We start from the raw sequence: 16,372 nt of genomic DNA on the forward strand, positions 1-16,372 counted from the left end.
AATTATTACATACAGAGTGCTTATTCATATCTTTTCTAATTTCCAGAAATAGTGATACAGTCCTTAGGATTCATCTCCAAAAGCAGAAGTAGCATAAAAAATATATATTAAATATTCATAAGTCATTTGCTGTGTTTTCATTCTGTTCAGTTTTCTTTGTAGAAAAGGTAGTAAGTTCTGAATATCATAAGAGTTCTCCATCTTGTGCTAGTTAAAATCTGCATATGGCTTAGTCTTTCAGTTTACTTTTCTGTGGAGCTTGTTACTTTCACTTCCTAAATCATGATAATTCAAATTCATGTTAATTTTATGTTAAATTTATTTAAAAATATTTTATTTATTTATTTGTTTATTGGGGGGAGTGAGAAAGAGAAAGAGAGCACAAAATGGGGGGAGAAGCAGACTGCCTACTGAGTGGGTAGCCTGATATGGGGCTAGATTCTGGGACCCCTGGATCATGACCTGAGCCAAAGGCAGATGCTCAACCAGCTGAGCCCACCCAGGAGTCCCCTGTTAAATTTTCTTTCTAATATTAAAATGAACAGGGCAGCAGTTGTAGTGTTATGCCATTCCAGCAAATCTGTTTTTAATTGCCTTCTATTATATGCTTTATCAGTGATTTTAAACATTAGGTTTTTTAATGGTTTAATAACTTGGTTGTAACTTTGCATATAGAAAGCTTAATTTGAAATAATTTGATTATCAGAATATCCTAACATTTGATTGTATTTTTAATAAAAACATCAAAGAGAGAAAACCTTTACATGTGAATGTAAACTAAAGAGTTCTCACTAAGAGTCTTTTTTTTTTTTTTTAAAGATTTATTTATTTATTTGACAGAGAGAGATCACAAGTAGATGGAGAGGCAGGCAGAGAGAGGGGGGCGGGAAGCAGGCTCCCTGCTGAGCAGGGAGCCCGACGCGGGACTCGATCCCAGGACCCCCCGAGATCATGACCTGAGCCGAAGGCAGCAGCCCAACCCACTGAGCCACCCAGGCGCCCTATCACTAAGAGTCTTTAACAGAGTTATTAAAAGAACTATATTCTTCTCAGTACTGTGTACGTACAGACATGGGTTGGCCAGCCAGTTTCAGATTTTCCCATTGTTCTTTTTCTAATTTCTTATTATTAACTGCCTTTAGATTTACAAGTACTTTCATTTTGCTGCTAGGCTATTTTGGCAAGTTACTATTATGCAACAGGTGAACTACAAAGTTATTTAATATGTATAATAGAAGTAGTATTACAGGTTTTCTTTTAAAATTTGAAAGCATTCTCAAGATACATTGGAAAGTCATAATTCAATTTTTGAACTTATTTTGAAAAAAAATTCAAACTTGCTGAAAAGTTGCAGGAATAGTATAGTGAACTCATGATAGGTTAATCAGTCAACATTTTTCCACATTTGCTTTCTTCCCCTTCTGTCCATCTTCTATCCTTCTTTCCCTCTCAATCCCCTTTTTTTGCCCACTGGACATACTTCTTTTCTTTTGCCCCACAGCTTTATTGAGGTATAACTGACAAAATTGTAAAATGCTTCAAGTATACAACATAATGATTTGATATTCATGTACATTGTGAAAGGATTCCCCCCTATAGATGCGGTGACATCTATCACCGCATATAGTATTTATTTTTGGTGAGAGTGTTTCAGTTTTACTCTCTTTGCAAATTCCTTTATACAATACAGTGTTAGCAACTATAGTCATCGTGTTATACATTAGATGCATAGACCTTACTCATTTTATAAGTGGAAATTGTACCCTTTTACAAATCTCTCTCTATCCCCCTATTTCCTTGCCAGCCCCTGGCAACCACTGATTATTTTCTTTTTTAAAAAATATGTTGTATATTGCCTCTAAAGATAATGAATCATGTACTCCTGTGCATCACTGCTGTTATTTGTAGATGTGACTTTTTCAGAATCTACTTGAGAATATTTTGTTCAACTTTCATTTAAATTAAATGTTTGTTTGTTTGTTTGTTTTAACAAGAAGATATAGGCTTTGATAGCGTAAATATGGGTATATTCAAATTTAACAGAAACTTTTGCTAAATTAATGGGAGTAAAAATCAGGGAATATTTTGATTATGAAGAACATTTTCTTAAGGGCCTTATACTAAGTCCTGGGAGTTTCTTTATATGTACCATTAAAAGTTATTTGAAATGACTTACTAATCTTGGCCTAAAGAAACTTTTGAGTATTTAATATATGTGGAATATATAAAATGTTTTAATTTAATGTAGTATATGTTAGAAAGTTATATTCGGGGGTGAATAGATGCTAATTTGGCCTTCTTTTGTTCTGAATTAGGAAGCTCTGGAGGAATATGTGAAAAAAGTAAGCTGTATTCAGATGGTAAGAAGAAGTCCTTAAACACTGGAATTATTACTGTTCAGAACTATGGGTCTCATGTACCCCCCAAAGTCTCTCACATTACTTTTGCTCATGAAGTTGGACATAACTTTGGATCTCCAGTAAGTATTGCCTAATCATTAGATTTTGTAAAGATTATTGAATTTTATATTGAGTGATTTATTTACAAGTACATATGGATATTTAGGTTTTTTTTTAAGATTTTGTTTATTTATTTGACATCACAAGTAGGCATAGAGGCAGGCAGAGAGGTGGGGGGAAGCAGGTTCCCCGCTGAGCAGAGAGCCCGATGTGGGGCTCTATCCCAGGCCGATGATCTGAGATCATGACCTGAGCCTAAGGCAGAGGCTTAACCTCCTGAGCCACCCATGCGCCTCTAGTTTTTTTGGTTATTTTTTTTAACTGAAGTATATAGTTGACTGTTTAGTTTTTATATATTGGAACATAGGAATGTACTTGACACTACTGAAAGGAAGGAAGATAGAATATTTGCAAGTCAAATAAGAAAAGGAAGCATAACAATGCAGGAGTCTGTGAAGGCAAGGAATTTTGTCTGTTTCATTCACTTCTCTGTCTGCTGGTCCTAGAACAGTGCCCATGAGCAAGGGGAGGGGCAGAGACAGATGGAGAGAATCTTAAACAGGCTCCACCCACAGTATGGACTTGGGACTCGAGCTCCTGACCCTAAGATGGTGACCTGAGCTGAAATCAAGAATGGGATGATCAACCAACTGAGCCACCCAGGCTCCCCTCACTTTTCATTGTTTAAATTACATTTTGAGGGGTGCCTGTGGGTGGCTCAGTGGGTTAAAGCGTCTGCCTTCGGCTCGGGTCATGATCTCCGGGTCCTGGGATCAAGCCCCACATCGGGCTCTCTGCTCAATGGGGAGCCTGCTTCCCCCTCTCTCTGCCTGCCTCTCTGCCTACTTGTGATCTCTCACTCTGTCAAATAAATAAATAAAATCTTAAAAAAAAAAAAAAAGGACATTCGAATGTTAGCAAACTATAGAGTGTTTTTTGTTTTGTTTTGTTTTGTTTTTTCGGGTTTTTTTGCTTGGTTTCTGTTAAAGCATTATTGGAGTTTGTTAGATTTTTCTTTCTCTATTGTGGATTGATATTTTAAATTTTTTCAGTGTGAACATATACAAAAGTAGAGAAAAATAGTGCAGTAAATTCTTACATGCCCATTATCTAGAACAGGGGTCAGTAAATTTTTTCTATAAAGACTGTGCTAGTAAACATGCTAGATTTGGAGGGTAACATTTGACCTCTGTTGCATATTTTTCTTTGTTGTATTTACAATCCTTTAAATATGGAAAACCATTCTTAGCTTGGGCCATATAAAAATGGGCTATGGCTCTGGTTTACCAACTTCTGATTCAGATTCAACAGTGACCAAGATGTTGCCATACCTCCTTTCTCTGTGTTTCTTTCTTTCTGTAAGGGATTAGAAGCAAATTTACTCATCCTTAACATATTTCAGTATACATCCTTAAAAAATTAGACATTTTCTTACATGACTGTAATATAGTTATGATATCTGACAAAATTAACAATTCCTTGGTGTCATTTAGTACTCAGTCCATCATATTGATTTTCAAGTGACCTAAAGATTAATGCACACAGAAATACAAAATACTGAAAGATAGTATTATGATTTTGGTAGGGCTTATTAAATAATGAATTTGGGAAAATATTATTTTACAACTATGTAAATTCGTTTTACTTGAACCATATCACTTGTAAAAATGGAAATTTTCTTGAGTTTAAAAGAAAATTATATAGTTGGAGCTTAAAATCCTCAAATGCACTTCTCTAATTTTCTCCTAGTTTGTAAAATGGAAGTGCCATCTCACTAAATAACAAATCTTTCTTCTTCTAAATCCCTATCAGAAATTGATAGATTATTAATACTCTTAGATAAACTATTTAAAATATGTTTAATCTTTCTGCTTCTTGACTGCTTTTGTTCTTGAGCTTGATACATTTTTTTTCTCATTAGAGGTTCAAAACTTTGAAAGCGGTTTCTCTTTGCAGGAAATACGTGATCTGCTTTCTTTCTTTCTTTCTTTCTTTCTTTCTTTATTTGAGAGAGAGTGAGCATGAGCAAAGGGTAGGGAGAAGCAGACTCCCTGCTGAGTCTGATGTGGGGCTTGATCCCAGGACCCAAGGATCATGACCTGAGCCAAAGGCAGAGGTTTAACTGACTGATCCACCCAGGCATCTGTTCTTAAGAGAGTAATTGAAATTGTAGAGATGAGCAGAGAACTATTGCTTATGGTTAATTTTTTTTTCCAAAGGCAAGTAAATGTTCTCTTTTCTCTCTCAGTCCCCTTGATTCCAACCCTTACTCGGGGTGTTATAGTACTCTTCAGCTACTCCTCTGTCATTTAGGCTAAGGCCTCCCCAATTTTTTTCTTTAATTTACATGTTATTTATTTTTTTAAATTAACATATAATGTAGTATTGGTTTCAGAGGTACAGGTTTGTGATTCATCAGTCTTATACCCAGTGCTTATTACATCATGTGCTCTCCTTAGTGTCCATCACCCAAGTACCCCATTCCTTCACCCCTCTCCCCTTCAGCAGCCCTCTGTTTGTTTCTTGTGATTAAGAATCTCTTATGGTTTGTCTCCCTCTCTGATTTCATCTTGTTTCATTTTTTCCTCCCTTCCCATATGATCCTGTGTTTTATTTCTTAAATTCCACATATGCATGAAATCATATGATAATTGTCCTTCTTTGATTGACTTATATCACTTAGCTTAATACCCTCTAGTTCCATCCATGTCGTTGCAAATGGCAAGATTTCATTTTTCTGATTGCTGAGTAGTATTCCATTTGTGTGTGTGTGTGTGTGTACATATATACGTGTATATATATATATATATATATATATATATATATATATATATATATACATACACACACACACACACATACACATACATACATACATTTTCTTTATCCATTCTTCTGTTGATGGACATCTGGGGTCTGGGCTCTTTCCATAGTTTGACTGTTGTGGACATTGCTGCTATAAACATTGGGGTGCAGGTGCCCCTTTGGATCACTATGTTTGTGTCTTTGGGGTAAATACCCAGTAGTGCAATTGCTGGGTTATAGGGTAGCTCTATTTTCAACATTTTTGAGGAACTTCCATACTGTTTTCCAAGTGGCTGTACCAGCTTGCATTCCCGCCAGTAGTGTAGGAGGGGTCCCCTTTTTCCTCATCCTAATCAACATTGGTTGTTTCCTGACTTGTTAATATTAGCCATTCTAACTGGTGTGAGGTGGGATCTCATTGTGGTTTTGATTTGTATTTCCCTGATGCTGAGTGATGTAGGGCCTCCCGTATTTTAATGTGCTTGTAAATTACCAAGGATCTTGAAATACAGATTCCATGAGGAGGGGAGACAAGTTTCTGCATTTTTTTTTTTAGGTAGGCTTCAGTGTGAGGCTTGAGCTCACGACCCTGAGATCAAGACCTGAGCTGAGCTCAAGAGTCAGATGCTTGACCAGCTAAGTCACCCATGCACCCCAGTTTTTACATTCCCAGGTGTTGCTGTAGCTGCCCCTGGTCTGTAGACCACACTTGGAGTAGGGAATCTAATCTGTTCTCTTTTTACTTCTGTCTAATCTATTCCTTATCCAACTGCCAGAAATTTTTTTTAATGTAATAATTTTATATTACTTATGGCTTTTTGTTTAATGGATAATTGGTTCACGTTCTTTGCTTACCCTGTTATGTTTTCCTCTCATACCAGACTACTTTTAAAGACTCTGCCATGCTCAATCACACCCCATTCCTTTGTTCATATTATTCGCACTACCATGCATATACACAGTAGTGCTTACTATTAAATTACTTTTAAATTTACTAAGAGCAGCCAGGACTATAAATTCCTGAGCCCATCTCCCTTGACATCTTTATCTGAAGTCTGTCTTTATCTTTCCTGTTGTACATCTGTACTATGTCATTGTTACTTTCTCTCTTGATGGTTCACACTTTTGCTTGTGTTTATTTATCCTATCCCAAATCTTTTTTGTACACCTGTTGTTAGCCACTTTATAAGCTCTGTCTTGGGAGGTTGTAATAATAAATGAGACAAGTTTCTGTCTCTTAGTATGAAAGTTACAGTATGTGCTTGGTGTTACCAAATTAATCTTTGTCTAGGTTATAGTTCTGATTGTTTTGATCATGTCACTTCGGTTTACAACCTTATTTCCCATACCTGCTGGTATTGCTCATACAGTTTCCTTATCTTAGCATTTAGGGTTTTTCCATCTTTTTTTTTTTTTAAGATTTTATTTATTTATTTGACAGACAGAGATCACAAGTAGGCAGAGAGGCAGGCAGAGAGAGAGGAGGAAGCAGGCTGCCTGCTGAGCAGAGAGCCCGATGCGGGGCTCGATCCCAGGACTTTGGGATCATGACTCGAGCCGAAGGCAGAGGCTTTAACCCACTGAGCCACCCAGGCGCCCCAGGGTTTTCCATCTTTTGGGTTTAAGTATATTTCCATTGTTAACTGTCCTCTCCTATCAAATTAAGTTACTTACAGTCCTTTAAAATTTTCTTTTTGCCAGGAAGCCAATTCCTTCTCACCTTTGCCTACTGAAATCTTGATCCATGTTACATAATGTAAATTGATAGAGCCCTTTTGTCATTCATTTGTCATTATGTATCAAGACCCTTAAAATGTTTGACCTTGTAACTCAGAAACTCTATCCTTGGGAATCCAACTTTATAAAAGAAAAATGCAGAATCTGTCAAAGATTTATGTGCATTAAAGTATCTATTACAGTTTTATTTATTTATAGCAAAAAGTTTTAAGCAGCCTAAATGGCCCCACAGTGGGAAAGTATCCTGGATTGCTCTGCAATCATTTAAAAATCAGTGTTTGCCTTATTCAGTTAAACTGAAGGAAATCATGTATATAACTGTACAAGTGGTATAATTCAAATTTTGTATTAAAATATGATATAACTACGTACAAGTCAGGTAGGAAGTAGACCAAAATGTTAATAGTAGTTATTATGCATGCTTGAGTATGATTGAAATTTATCTTCTAAATTTTCTAAAAGAGTATGTATTGTTTTTATAGTCAGAGAAAAATTTTTGTTTTCTTGTCAAATGTAGAGTTTCTTTGTGAAACCATTTGAACTGTCAGGACTTTTTGGGGGATATAGTCAAGTAGGCTTTATATCCTGTCTTATATTTTGCTTACCCGTATGCTTGTTTATCCCCTGTTCTGAGTATGACAAATATGAATAATTGGCATGCTTGTTTATAACCTCTTCTCCCTCCATGCCATTGATGATTATCTATTACAATATCCTCTGGCTAGTAAAGTAATAACTGATCAGTGATATCTGTTTGTTTGTTTATGTATGTATGCATGTGAGTAAGCAACCAACCAAGTGCTTTTCCTAATGTGGGGCTTGAACTCACGACCCTGAGATCAAGAGTTACATATTCTGTCAACTGAGCCAGTCAGGCCCCCCCAGTTAGTGATATCTGTAATAGATTTATGGGGCAGAGAGTCAGACTAGCCAGGGATATCAAAATATGCTATCTCTTTTAAATAGAATATAAGCCTTTGAGGGCTAGGAACAATGCTTAAACTCATATTTTTATATTTTTAGTTCCTCATATAATATCGGACACATTCTAATATTTATTGAATTGAAAATATTTTGTGATAATATCAAGTTATACAATATTGGGATTTTTTTCTTTTTCTAAAATTCTAATGCTGAGAATAAATCTAGTGTCATACATTATCCTAAAGCAAATTGAATTCTATAGAATGAAAACATAAAGCAAGGTAGTATTGGAGAGTAATCAAGAGTTGTTAAATGCTGAATCTAGGTTCAGGGGAACAGCAAGAGGTACCAGGGAGAATAAATGTGATAGGAGAGGTCTTACGTTTAATAGTTGCTTCAGGGGGCACCTGGCTGGTTCAGTTAGAAGCTAGTTGATCTTCTAGTTATGAGTTTGAGCCCCATGTTTGATGTCAATATTAGTTAAAAAACAAAACAAAACAAAAAAAACAGAATCTTTAAAAAAAAAAAAGTTGTTTCAGTTTAGGGAGTAGAAAATGAAAGTAATTTAGATGGGTTTTGAAAAGAAACATAATGCCTTTGGGCATTCTTTCTTTTCTGGAAGGTGGAATTGTTGGGTATTCAAATAACAGTTTAATTAAACAGAGCTTTTATTCTAGGATCCAAATATTTTCACCCTTTTTGGCAAGTTCTGAATTGTTGTTTGAGGAGCATTGTGAGGTTCATTCGTTTGTTTGTTTCCTTGTTTTGAGATTTTATTTATTTGACAGAGAGAGCTATCACAAGTGGGGGGAACGGGAGAGAGAGAAACAGGGACCCCTGTTCTGGGGCTTGATCCCAGGATGCTTGTATCAAGACCTGAGCTGAAAGCAGCTGCTTTATTGACTTGAGCCACCCAGGCATCCCTGATTTGTTTTTTAAATATCTATTTCCCAGGGGAGGAAGGAAGGTGGGGGTGCCGGTGCGATTTGGTAATACTCTGTTAGTTGATCTCCATGCTGATCACATAAGTATATTTACTTTGAGAAAATTTATGGAGCTATAGTTTGGTATTTGGTACTTTTTGGTATGTATATGATACTTAAGTAATATTTGCCAACACCGTAAACTTTCTCTGTACACACACATGCATGTCTGTTGTTTTACTCTTGCAAAGAGTGTTTTAGTTTTACCACTTGGCTTTTCTTTTTCTTTCTCTCTCTTTTTTTTTTAAAGATTTTATTTATTTATTTATTTGAGAGAGAGAGAGAGAGATCACAAGTAGGCAGAGAGGCAGGCAGAGGGAGAGGGGGAAACAGGCTCCCCGCTGAGCAGAAAGCCCGATATGGGGCTCCATCTCAGGACCCTGAGATCATGACCCGAGCTGAAGGCAGAGACTAATTCACTGAGCCACCCAGGTGCCCCATCACTTGGCTTTTCTTAATTGTCATTTAAAAATAGCATTTACTGGGGTGCCTGGGTGGCTCAAACAACTCTTGGCTTCAGCTCAGGTCATTATCTTGTAGTGTGGGATCAAGCCCCAAGTTCGGCTCTGTGCTCAGTGTGGAGTCAGCTATAGTCTGTCTCTCTTTCTCTCTCTCTCTCTCTCTCCCTCTCTCTCCCTCTCCCCCTTTATCTCAAATAAATAAATAACATCTTTTGAAAAAATAGCATTTACTTAATCTTTCTTAAGTACTAGTTAGTAAGTCAACTCTCTTAGATGCCTATCTTTTATGTACTTAGCTTCATGCCATTCTCTTTTGTTTCCTGTCTTTCCTCATCTTTTCTATCTGAACTAATCATAGTAATTTAGCATATATATTAAAGAATATTTAGTCATTTTAAGTAGTTTGCATTCCTGTCGCTAGTTTTGAAAGTAGGTGCTTATTTTTTTCATTTTATTAAGTTTTTAATTTTAATTCCAGTGTAGTTAGCATACAGTGTTATATTAGTTTCAGGTATACAGTATAGTGATTCAACACTTCTGACTCAATGCTCATCATGATAAGTGCATTCCTTAATCGCATCATCTATTTCTCCCTCTCTGGTAACCATCAGTTTGTTCTTTATAGTTAAAAGACTATTTCCTGGTGTCTCTCCCTCTCTTTTTCCTTTGTTCATTTGTTTTATTTCTTAAATTCCACATATGAGTGAAACTGTGTGGTATTTGCCTTTATCTGACTGACTTATTTCACATACATTATTCTATTTGCTCAATCCATGTTGTTGCAAATGGCAAGATTTCATTTTTTTATGGCTAAGTAAGAGTCCATTGTGTATATGTACTACATCTTCCTTATCCATTCATCAGTCAGTAGGCCCTTGGCCTGTTTCCATAATTTGGCTATTGTAAGTAATGCTGCAATAAACATAGGAGTGCATGGCGAGCTTATTTTTGACAGACTTTATGATGGTTTATCCTCCATTCTACTCCCCCTTTACAGAGCTGTACATTGTTGTGGGTAGACCTTCCCTCATTTTTCCTCCCCTTGTAAGACAGTGGCTCCTAAAAGAGCAAATTGTTTTCCTTCTCACAGTCTAAAACAATTGTAGGATCTTTTTTAGGGAAGAGTCCACAAGCTTCCATTGTTCTTCTGGTGAGAAAATTACATTTAATCAGATGACCTGAAAACCTTATTTTACTTCCTGTTTATGTAACTCTATATTCTGTTTGGCAGCATGATTCTGGAACAGAGTGCACTCCAGGAGAGTCTAAGAATTTAGGACAGAAAGAAAATGGCAATTACATCATGTATGCAAGAGCAACATCCGGGGACAAACTTAACAACAATAAATTCTCACTCTGTAGTATTAGAAATATAAGCCAAGTTCTTGAGAAGAAGAGAAACAACTGTTTTGTTGGTATGTATGTTTTCCCAACATGTATTTGCAAACATTCAGAAAACTTGAAACACCCATGCCCTTACCACCTCTGTTTTATAACTATTAAAAACTTTGCTATATTTACTTTATAACTTATTTATTAATTTATCCATCCCTCAATCCCATGTTTTTTTGTAGCAATTTAAAATGGATTGCAGACATCAGTATACTTCACCCTTAAACACTTCAGCCTATATAACTAAAGGTCAATATTGTTTGTGGGTTTTTTTTTTTTAAACGTAAGTGAAATGTTGCACAATAAGTCCACCATTAGTGAGCTTTGACAAACGCATTTACCTGTATGACCTAAGCACCTATCAAAATACAGAATATTTCTGTCACCCCACAAAGTTCTTTCATTTCTTTTCACAGTCCGTTTCTGCCCCCAGCCATTCTCAGAGACAACCATCTTTTTGGTTTATTTCATTGTAGAGAAATTTTGTTTGTATTACTTCATATAAGTGGAATCATATGGTTTATATTCTTTTGTGGAGGGCTGCTTTCACTCAGCATATTTTGAGATTCATCAGTAGCGTTCTGTTTTATTGCTGAGTAGTTAATATTGCTTGCATTGTCCGAATATATCACACTTTGCTCATCCACTCTCCTATTGTGGAACACCTGAACACCTGGGCTTTTTGGGTTTCGGCTATTGTGAATAAAGCTGCTGTGAAATTCTTTTTTGCCTTATGCTAAAGAAAAGAAGATATAAAATATAATATAAATAAGAATAAAAAATAAAAATATACAAAATTTGTATGTAAGCTAATTTTAAGTTAAAATTCAGTGATATTAAGTACATTTATAGCGATGTGCAGCCATCACCACTACCCATTTCCAAACTTTTTCATCTCTCCAGATAGAAATTCTGTAATCATTAAAAGCACTAACTCCTGCTTCCCTCTCTCCTGACTGGGTAACCTGTTATCTGTTTTCTGTCTCTATGAATTTGCCTGTTCTGGGCCCCTCATATAGATGGGATTGTACGATATTTGGCCTTCCATGTCTAGCTTAGTTCCCTTAGCCTAAACTTTCAAGATTGATTCAAATTATAGTTTATATTAGAATGCCATTCTTTTTATGGCTGAATAATATTCCATTGTATGGATAATACCACATTTTGTTTATCTGTTCATCTGTTATGCCTCTCTTGCAGCATTTAATATGTTCTAAGTATGTTCTAAATATTCTACCTTGTCCTATTTCACAATGTTATTAAGTTAGTTGAGGGCAAACACACCTCCCTCCTTCCTGCTATCCCCTCACGAATGCCCTATTAAACCATTCTTCGTTTCTAAAATTTTGTCACTCCAAATGTTATATAAATGGAATCATACATTATGTAACCTTTGAGATTGCCTTTTTGCACTCAGCAAAATTCCCTGAAGATTCATTCAGATTGTTGCCTTTATCAGGAGTTTGTTTTTATTGCTGAGGAGTATCCCATGGTGTGTCTGTACCACAGTTTGTTTACAGTTGTAGCACAGGCTACAAGGGAACACACCTCAAACACATGAACCCATCACAAGGAGTGTCTGAGTCCAAACTATTCTAGGAAGACGAGCTTTATATTCAGAAAGTTCATTCACCTGCTAAAGGCTATCTGGGCTATTTTCAGTTTCTGGCTATTATGAGTAAAGCAGCTATAAACATTTGTGTATAGGCTTTTTATGCGAACATAAGTTTTTATTTCTCTGGGATAAATGCCCCCCAGTCCAGTTGATGGATCATATAATAATTGTTTGCTCTTATTTCTGCAGAACTGTCAAAGCGTTTTCTGCAGCTGCTGTATTATCTTAGGGTCCCATCAGCAGCGTATAAGTGATCTAATTTCTCTACATCTTTGTCACCTTTTGGCATCTTTGTTGTCTTTATTTTATCTATTCTGATAGGTGTAAAGTGATATTTTATTGTGGTTTTAATTTGCATTTTTCTCATGACTAAAAATGTTCATCTTTTCATGTGCTTTATTTGCCATCTGTTTATCTTCTTTGGTGAAATGTCCATGTTTCTTGGCCATTTCTCATTGGATTTTTTTTTTTCTGTTGAGTTTTGAGAGTTCTTTACATAGCCTGCATACTAGTCATTTGTCAGATATTGATCTGCACATATTTTTCTTCCAGTTTGTAGCTTTTCATTTTATCCTCTTCACAGAATCTTTCCCAGAGTAAAAATTAAATTTTTGTTCAGGCTCAAGTTTCAATTTTTACTTAATATTGATTGGCTTTTTCTTTTAAGGCCTTCTATATGTTTTAAAAGGGCAGATTCAAATTACATGGATGGTATCATTTTTGTTACTGCTGTTATTATTATCACTGGTAGGTTTTCTAAGACATGTAAAAGTGCTACATAGTTTCTTTATTTGTAAACTGGATTTTCACAGTAAACTTTCTGATTGAAGTTGTCTTTTAAAAATGAGCATATTGTAGGTATTATGTAAGGAAATCTGTTTCTTAAATTATAGTGAGATATGTGTCTGTTATAATTTTTGCATTTAAACAGCACCTTTTCCATGTGTCCTAGCTTACTTGAAAAAATAGTTCTGTATGAAATAAAAACTAGTGTGTAGTAAATATTGCCTCAGAGGTTTTCTGACTTTATCATTTTTCCTTTTCTCCTAAATTACATGTCCTGTGAATTCTGAAATGATGATTACGAGACTTAAGAACAAAGTCATTATTATTCACTTAGGATATATGTCTATGTTCATGCTTCTAGTTTTAGAGAACAGAATAGGTGGTACAAAATAAAAGAGAGGGAGAGATCTTCAGTTAGCTCTAAATTTTCTTTAATATTTGATGTGGTTAAGGATAAGAATGAATTTTCTAAATATAAAGCTAGTCTTTCTAGAATAGTTTGGATTCAGATATGCTTTGTGTTAAGTTCAGGTTTTCCCTTATATTTACTCAGTTCTCAATTTTAAGCCTGTGCTAGAATGGTTTTCCACATTAATTTGATGTAGCAGAAAGAAAAGAACACCAGATTTTAGATCCTGGAAATCTAGGTTTGGTCTCTGATTTGCCTGTACTGCGGCATATAGTTTCTGGCAAGTCACAGACTGTCTGGAAGTTAGTTTTCTTTTCTAAAAAGTGAAGACATTTGATTCTTGTCATTTCCCTGCAGATGCTAAAGTTCGGTGATCTTCTCATCTTACAAGGAGTAGCATTCCTCTACAGATGTTAAAGCCCGTTGATAAAATTCAAGAACTTTAAGAGAGCCTACAAGTTTTTCTAAAATTATTCACTGTGCTTAGACCAGACTGTATAATGTTAATGAGCCAAGATTTGGCCCAATACTGTTAGCCTTTTGGGAATACAAAAAACATAGAAATAATATATAGTTCTTCCCTTAGAGAGCTTGGGTCTAGCTGAGGAACAAATTAATGTACATTTTAAAAAAATATTTATTGACTAGGATATAATCAGCTAAACACAACATGGCAATTCTATAAGACAAGATGACCCAATTTCTTTAACAAATAAGTAGTGTAAAAGTAAAAAGAGAGGAGGGAGTCTCATATATTAAAGGAACACATACCAACCAAAAGCAACCATGGGGTTGAGGATCCTTATGTGGAACTTTGTTTCAAACAAACCAGATGTAAAAAGACAGTTGAGGAAATTGAACATGGATTGGCTATTGGATGCTGTTAAAGCATATTATTAATTTTGTTAGATGCAATAATGCTATTATGGTTAGATTTAAAAAAGAAAAAAACTCCTGTCTCTTAGATTCATCCTGGAGTATTTACAAGAATAAATGAATATATTGGGTGGAATTGTTTATAGCATATTGTTGATAGCTGTTAACACCAAGTGATTGGTACATGGGAGTTCACTGTACTTCTACTACTTCTGTGTATATTTGAAATTTTCTGTTAACACAGAAGGTTTAATTTTTTTCCTGGTTGATGAAGCACTAACTTAGTTCATATTTGCGTAATGTGAACAGTGCAATCATTGTTCAGTAAAGCTCAGTGTAGCCTAAATAGAATGTTACCACTTCCAGAAGGGACTTGAGAGGGAACCATAATGTCAAATCTCTTCACTGTACAGATTAAGAAGCTGAGGCCCCCCAAAAGGGAAGTGACTTGCCCATGGCTACATTGCTAGTTATTGACTGAGGCACTGTTAGAATTGAATTTAGGTCTTCTACTGATTTCATTCATCAAATTATCCTTTCTCCCTTTGTTATGAGGCTCCAAAGTTTGTGCATTTTAAATCAAATTAATGTGTGCTGACAGTGTTTACTTTGTTTTATTGATTTTCCTCAGAATCTGGCCAACCTATTTGTGGAAATGGCATGGTGGAGCAAGGTGAAGAATGTGACTGTGGCTATAGTGACCAGTGTAAAGATGAGTGCTGCTACGATGCAAACCAGCCAGAGGGGAAGAAATGCAAGCTGAAGCCTGGGAAGCAGTGCAGGTACCCTACCTGTCCCGGGAGTGCTCACGCTGCCACTGGTCAGCCCCGGGCAGTTAGGACCCATTTAAAACTGACCTTAAGAGACACATAGTGTTTGGAAACTTTGTCTTTGTTTGCTGCTGTCTTGTATATTTTTCTGGAGTAGCTTTGATGAGTGCACTGTGGTTGGCAGATTGAGCTCCTTGTAATTGTAGCTTGTGTGGTGGGGTGTAAAAAACAGGCAAAAGACAAGACGCTCAATAAAATACACACTGTTCAGTTCCTAACTTAAAAATGTGACTTTCATCCGTATTTTTAGAATTTTAACTATAAATATTTAGGTAATACTGATTTCATAGACTCTTGTAACTTAGTGTCGTATAATTATTTCACTTGTCTAAATTACTTTGGTAATGGTAGATATAAGCAACAAAATATTGCCAGTGCACTTCTTTTTAAATGGTTGGTCTGTATATCCTAGTTTGATGTTAGCATATAAATGTGAGAAAAATTGATGAATTGACTAATGTATGATGTTAAGTGTTAAACACACTGATAGCTCACCTAATATTAAATCTGTTTTCTATGATAGCCTTTCACTAAAGGCAAGTAGAATAAGAGTGTTGAATACAGTATGCCTTGATTATAAAAACAAGATAGTCACTCTTTTACATTTATAGAATGTGGAAATTTAGTAGCCTCTTAGTCCAAAATCTGAAGTCTTATACCAAAAACATACTTACATAAAAGATGAGACTTACAATTTAAAAATTAGGACCATATCTATGCATATAGGAAATAAGCAAGTAATTTTCCTTAATCTAAACTTTACTGTTCATTCTAGCCCAAGTCAAGGTCCCTGTTGTACAGCACAGTGTGCGTTCAAATCAAAAACCGAGAAGTGTCGGGATGATTCAGACTGTGCAAAAGAAGGAATATGTAATGGCATCACAGCTCTCTGCCCAGCCTCTGATCCTAAACCAAACTTTACGGACTGTAATAGGCATACACAAGTGTGCATTAATGGGGTAAGCATTTGCTTTATAACCTTTTCATTTAGTTTTATAAAACCTGCTTTTTCAGAATAATTGTTTGTTACTTAAAGCTGCAGCATTCTAGTAATTGATCCTGGCCCCTGTTTTAATAATATCCCTTTCTGTTCCC

At 35.7% G+C, this 16,372-nt stretch overlaps 1 protein-coding gene across 1 annotated transcript in view; it reads left to right on the forward strand.

Moving 5' to 3' along the window:
- ADAM10 (ADAM metallopeptidase domain 10) overlaps window positions 1-16,372 on the forward strand; it is a 134,679-nt gene that overhangs the window by 103,578 nt on the left and 14,729 nt on the right. Inside the window, exons 9-12 of the mRNA XM_032864849.1 lie at window positions 2,316-2,479; window positions 10,601-10,784; window positions 15,079-15,229; window positions 16,053-16,236. Coding sequence (XP_032720740.1) covers window positions 2,316-2,479; window positions 10,601-10,784; window positions 15,079-15,229; window positions 16,053-16,236 — 683 coding nt within the window. The remainder of the gene's footprint in view (window positions 1-2,315; window positions 2,480-10,600; window positions 10,785-15,078; window positions 15,230-16,052; window positions 16,237-16,372) is intronic.

Source organism: Lontra canadensis, unplaced genomic scaffold (genome assembly GCF_010015895.1).
Source record: "Lontra canadensis isolate GAN:19392208 unplaced genomic scaffold, GSC_riverotter_1.0 scaffold28, whole genome shotgun sequence".
Lineage (NCBI taxonomy): Eukaryota > Metazoa > Chordata > Mammalia > Carnivora > Mustelidae > Lontra > Lontra canadensis.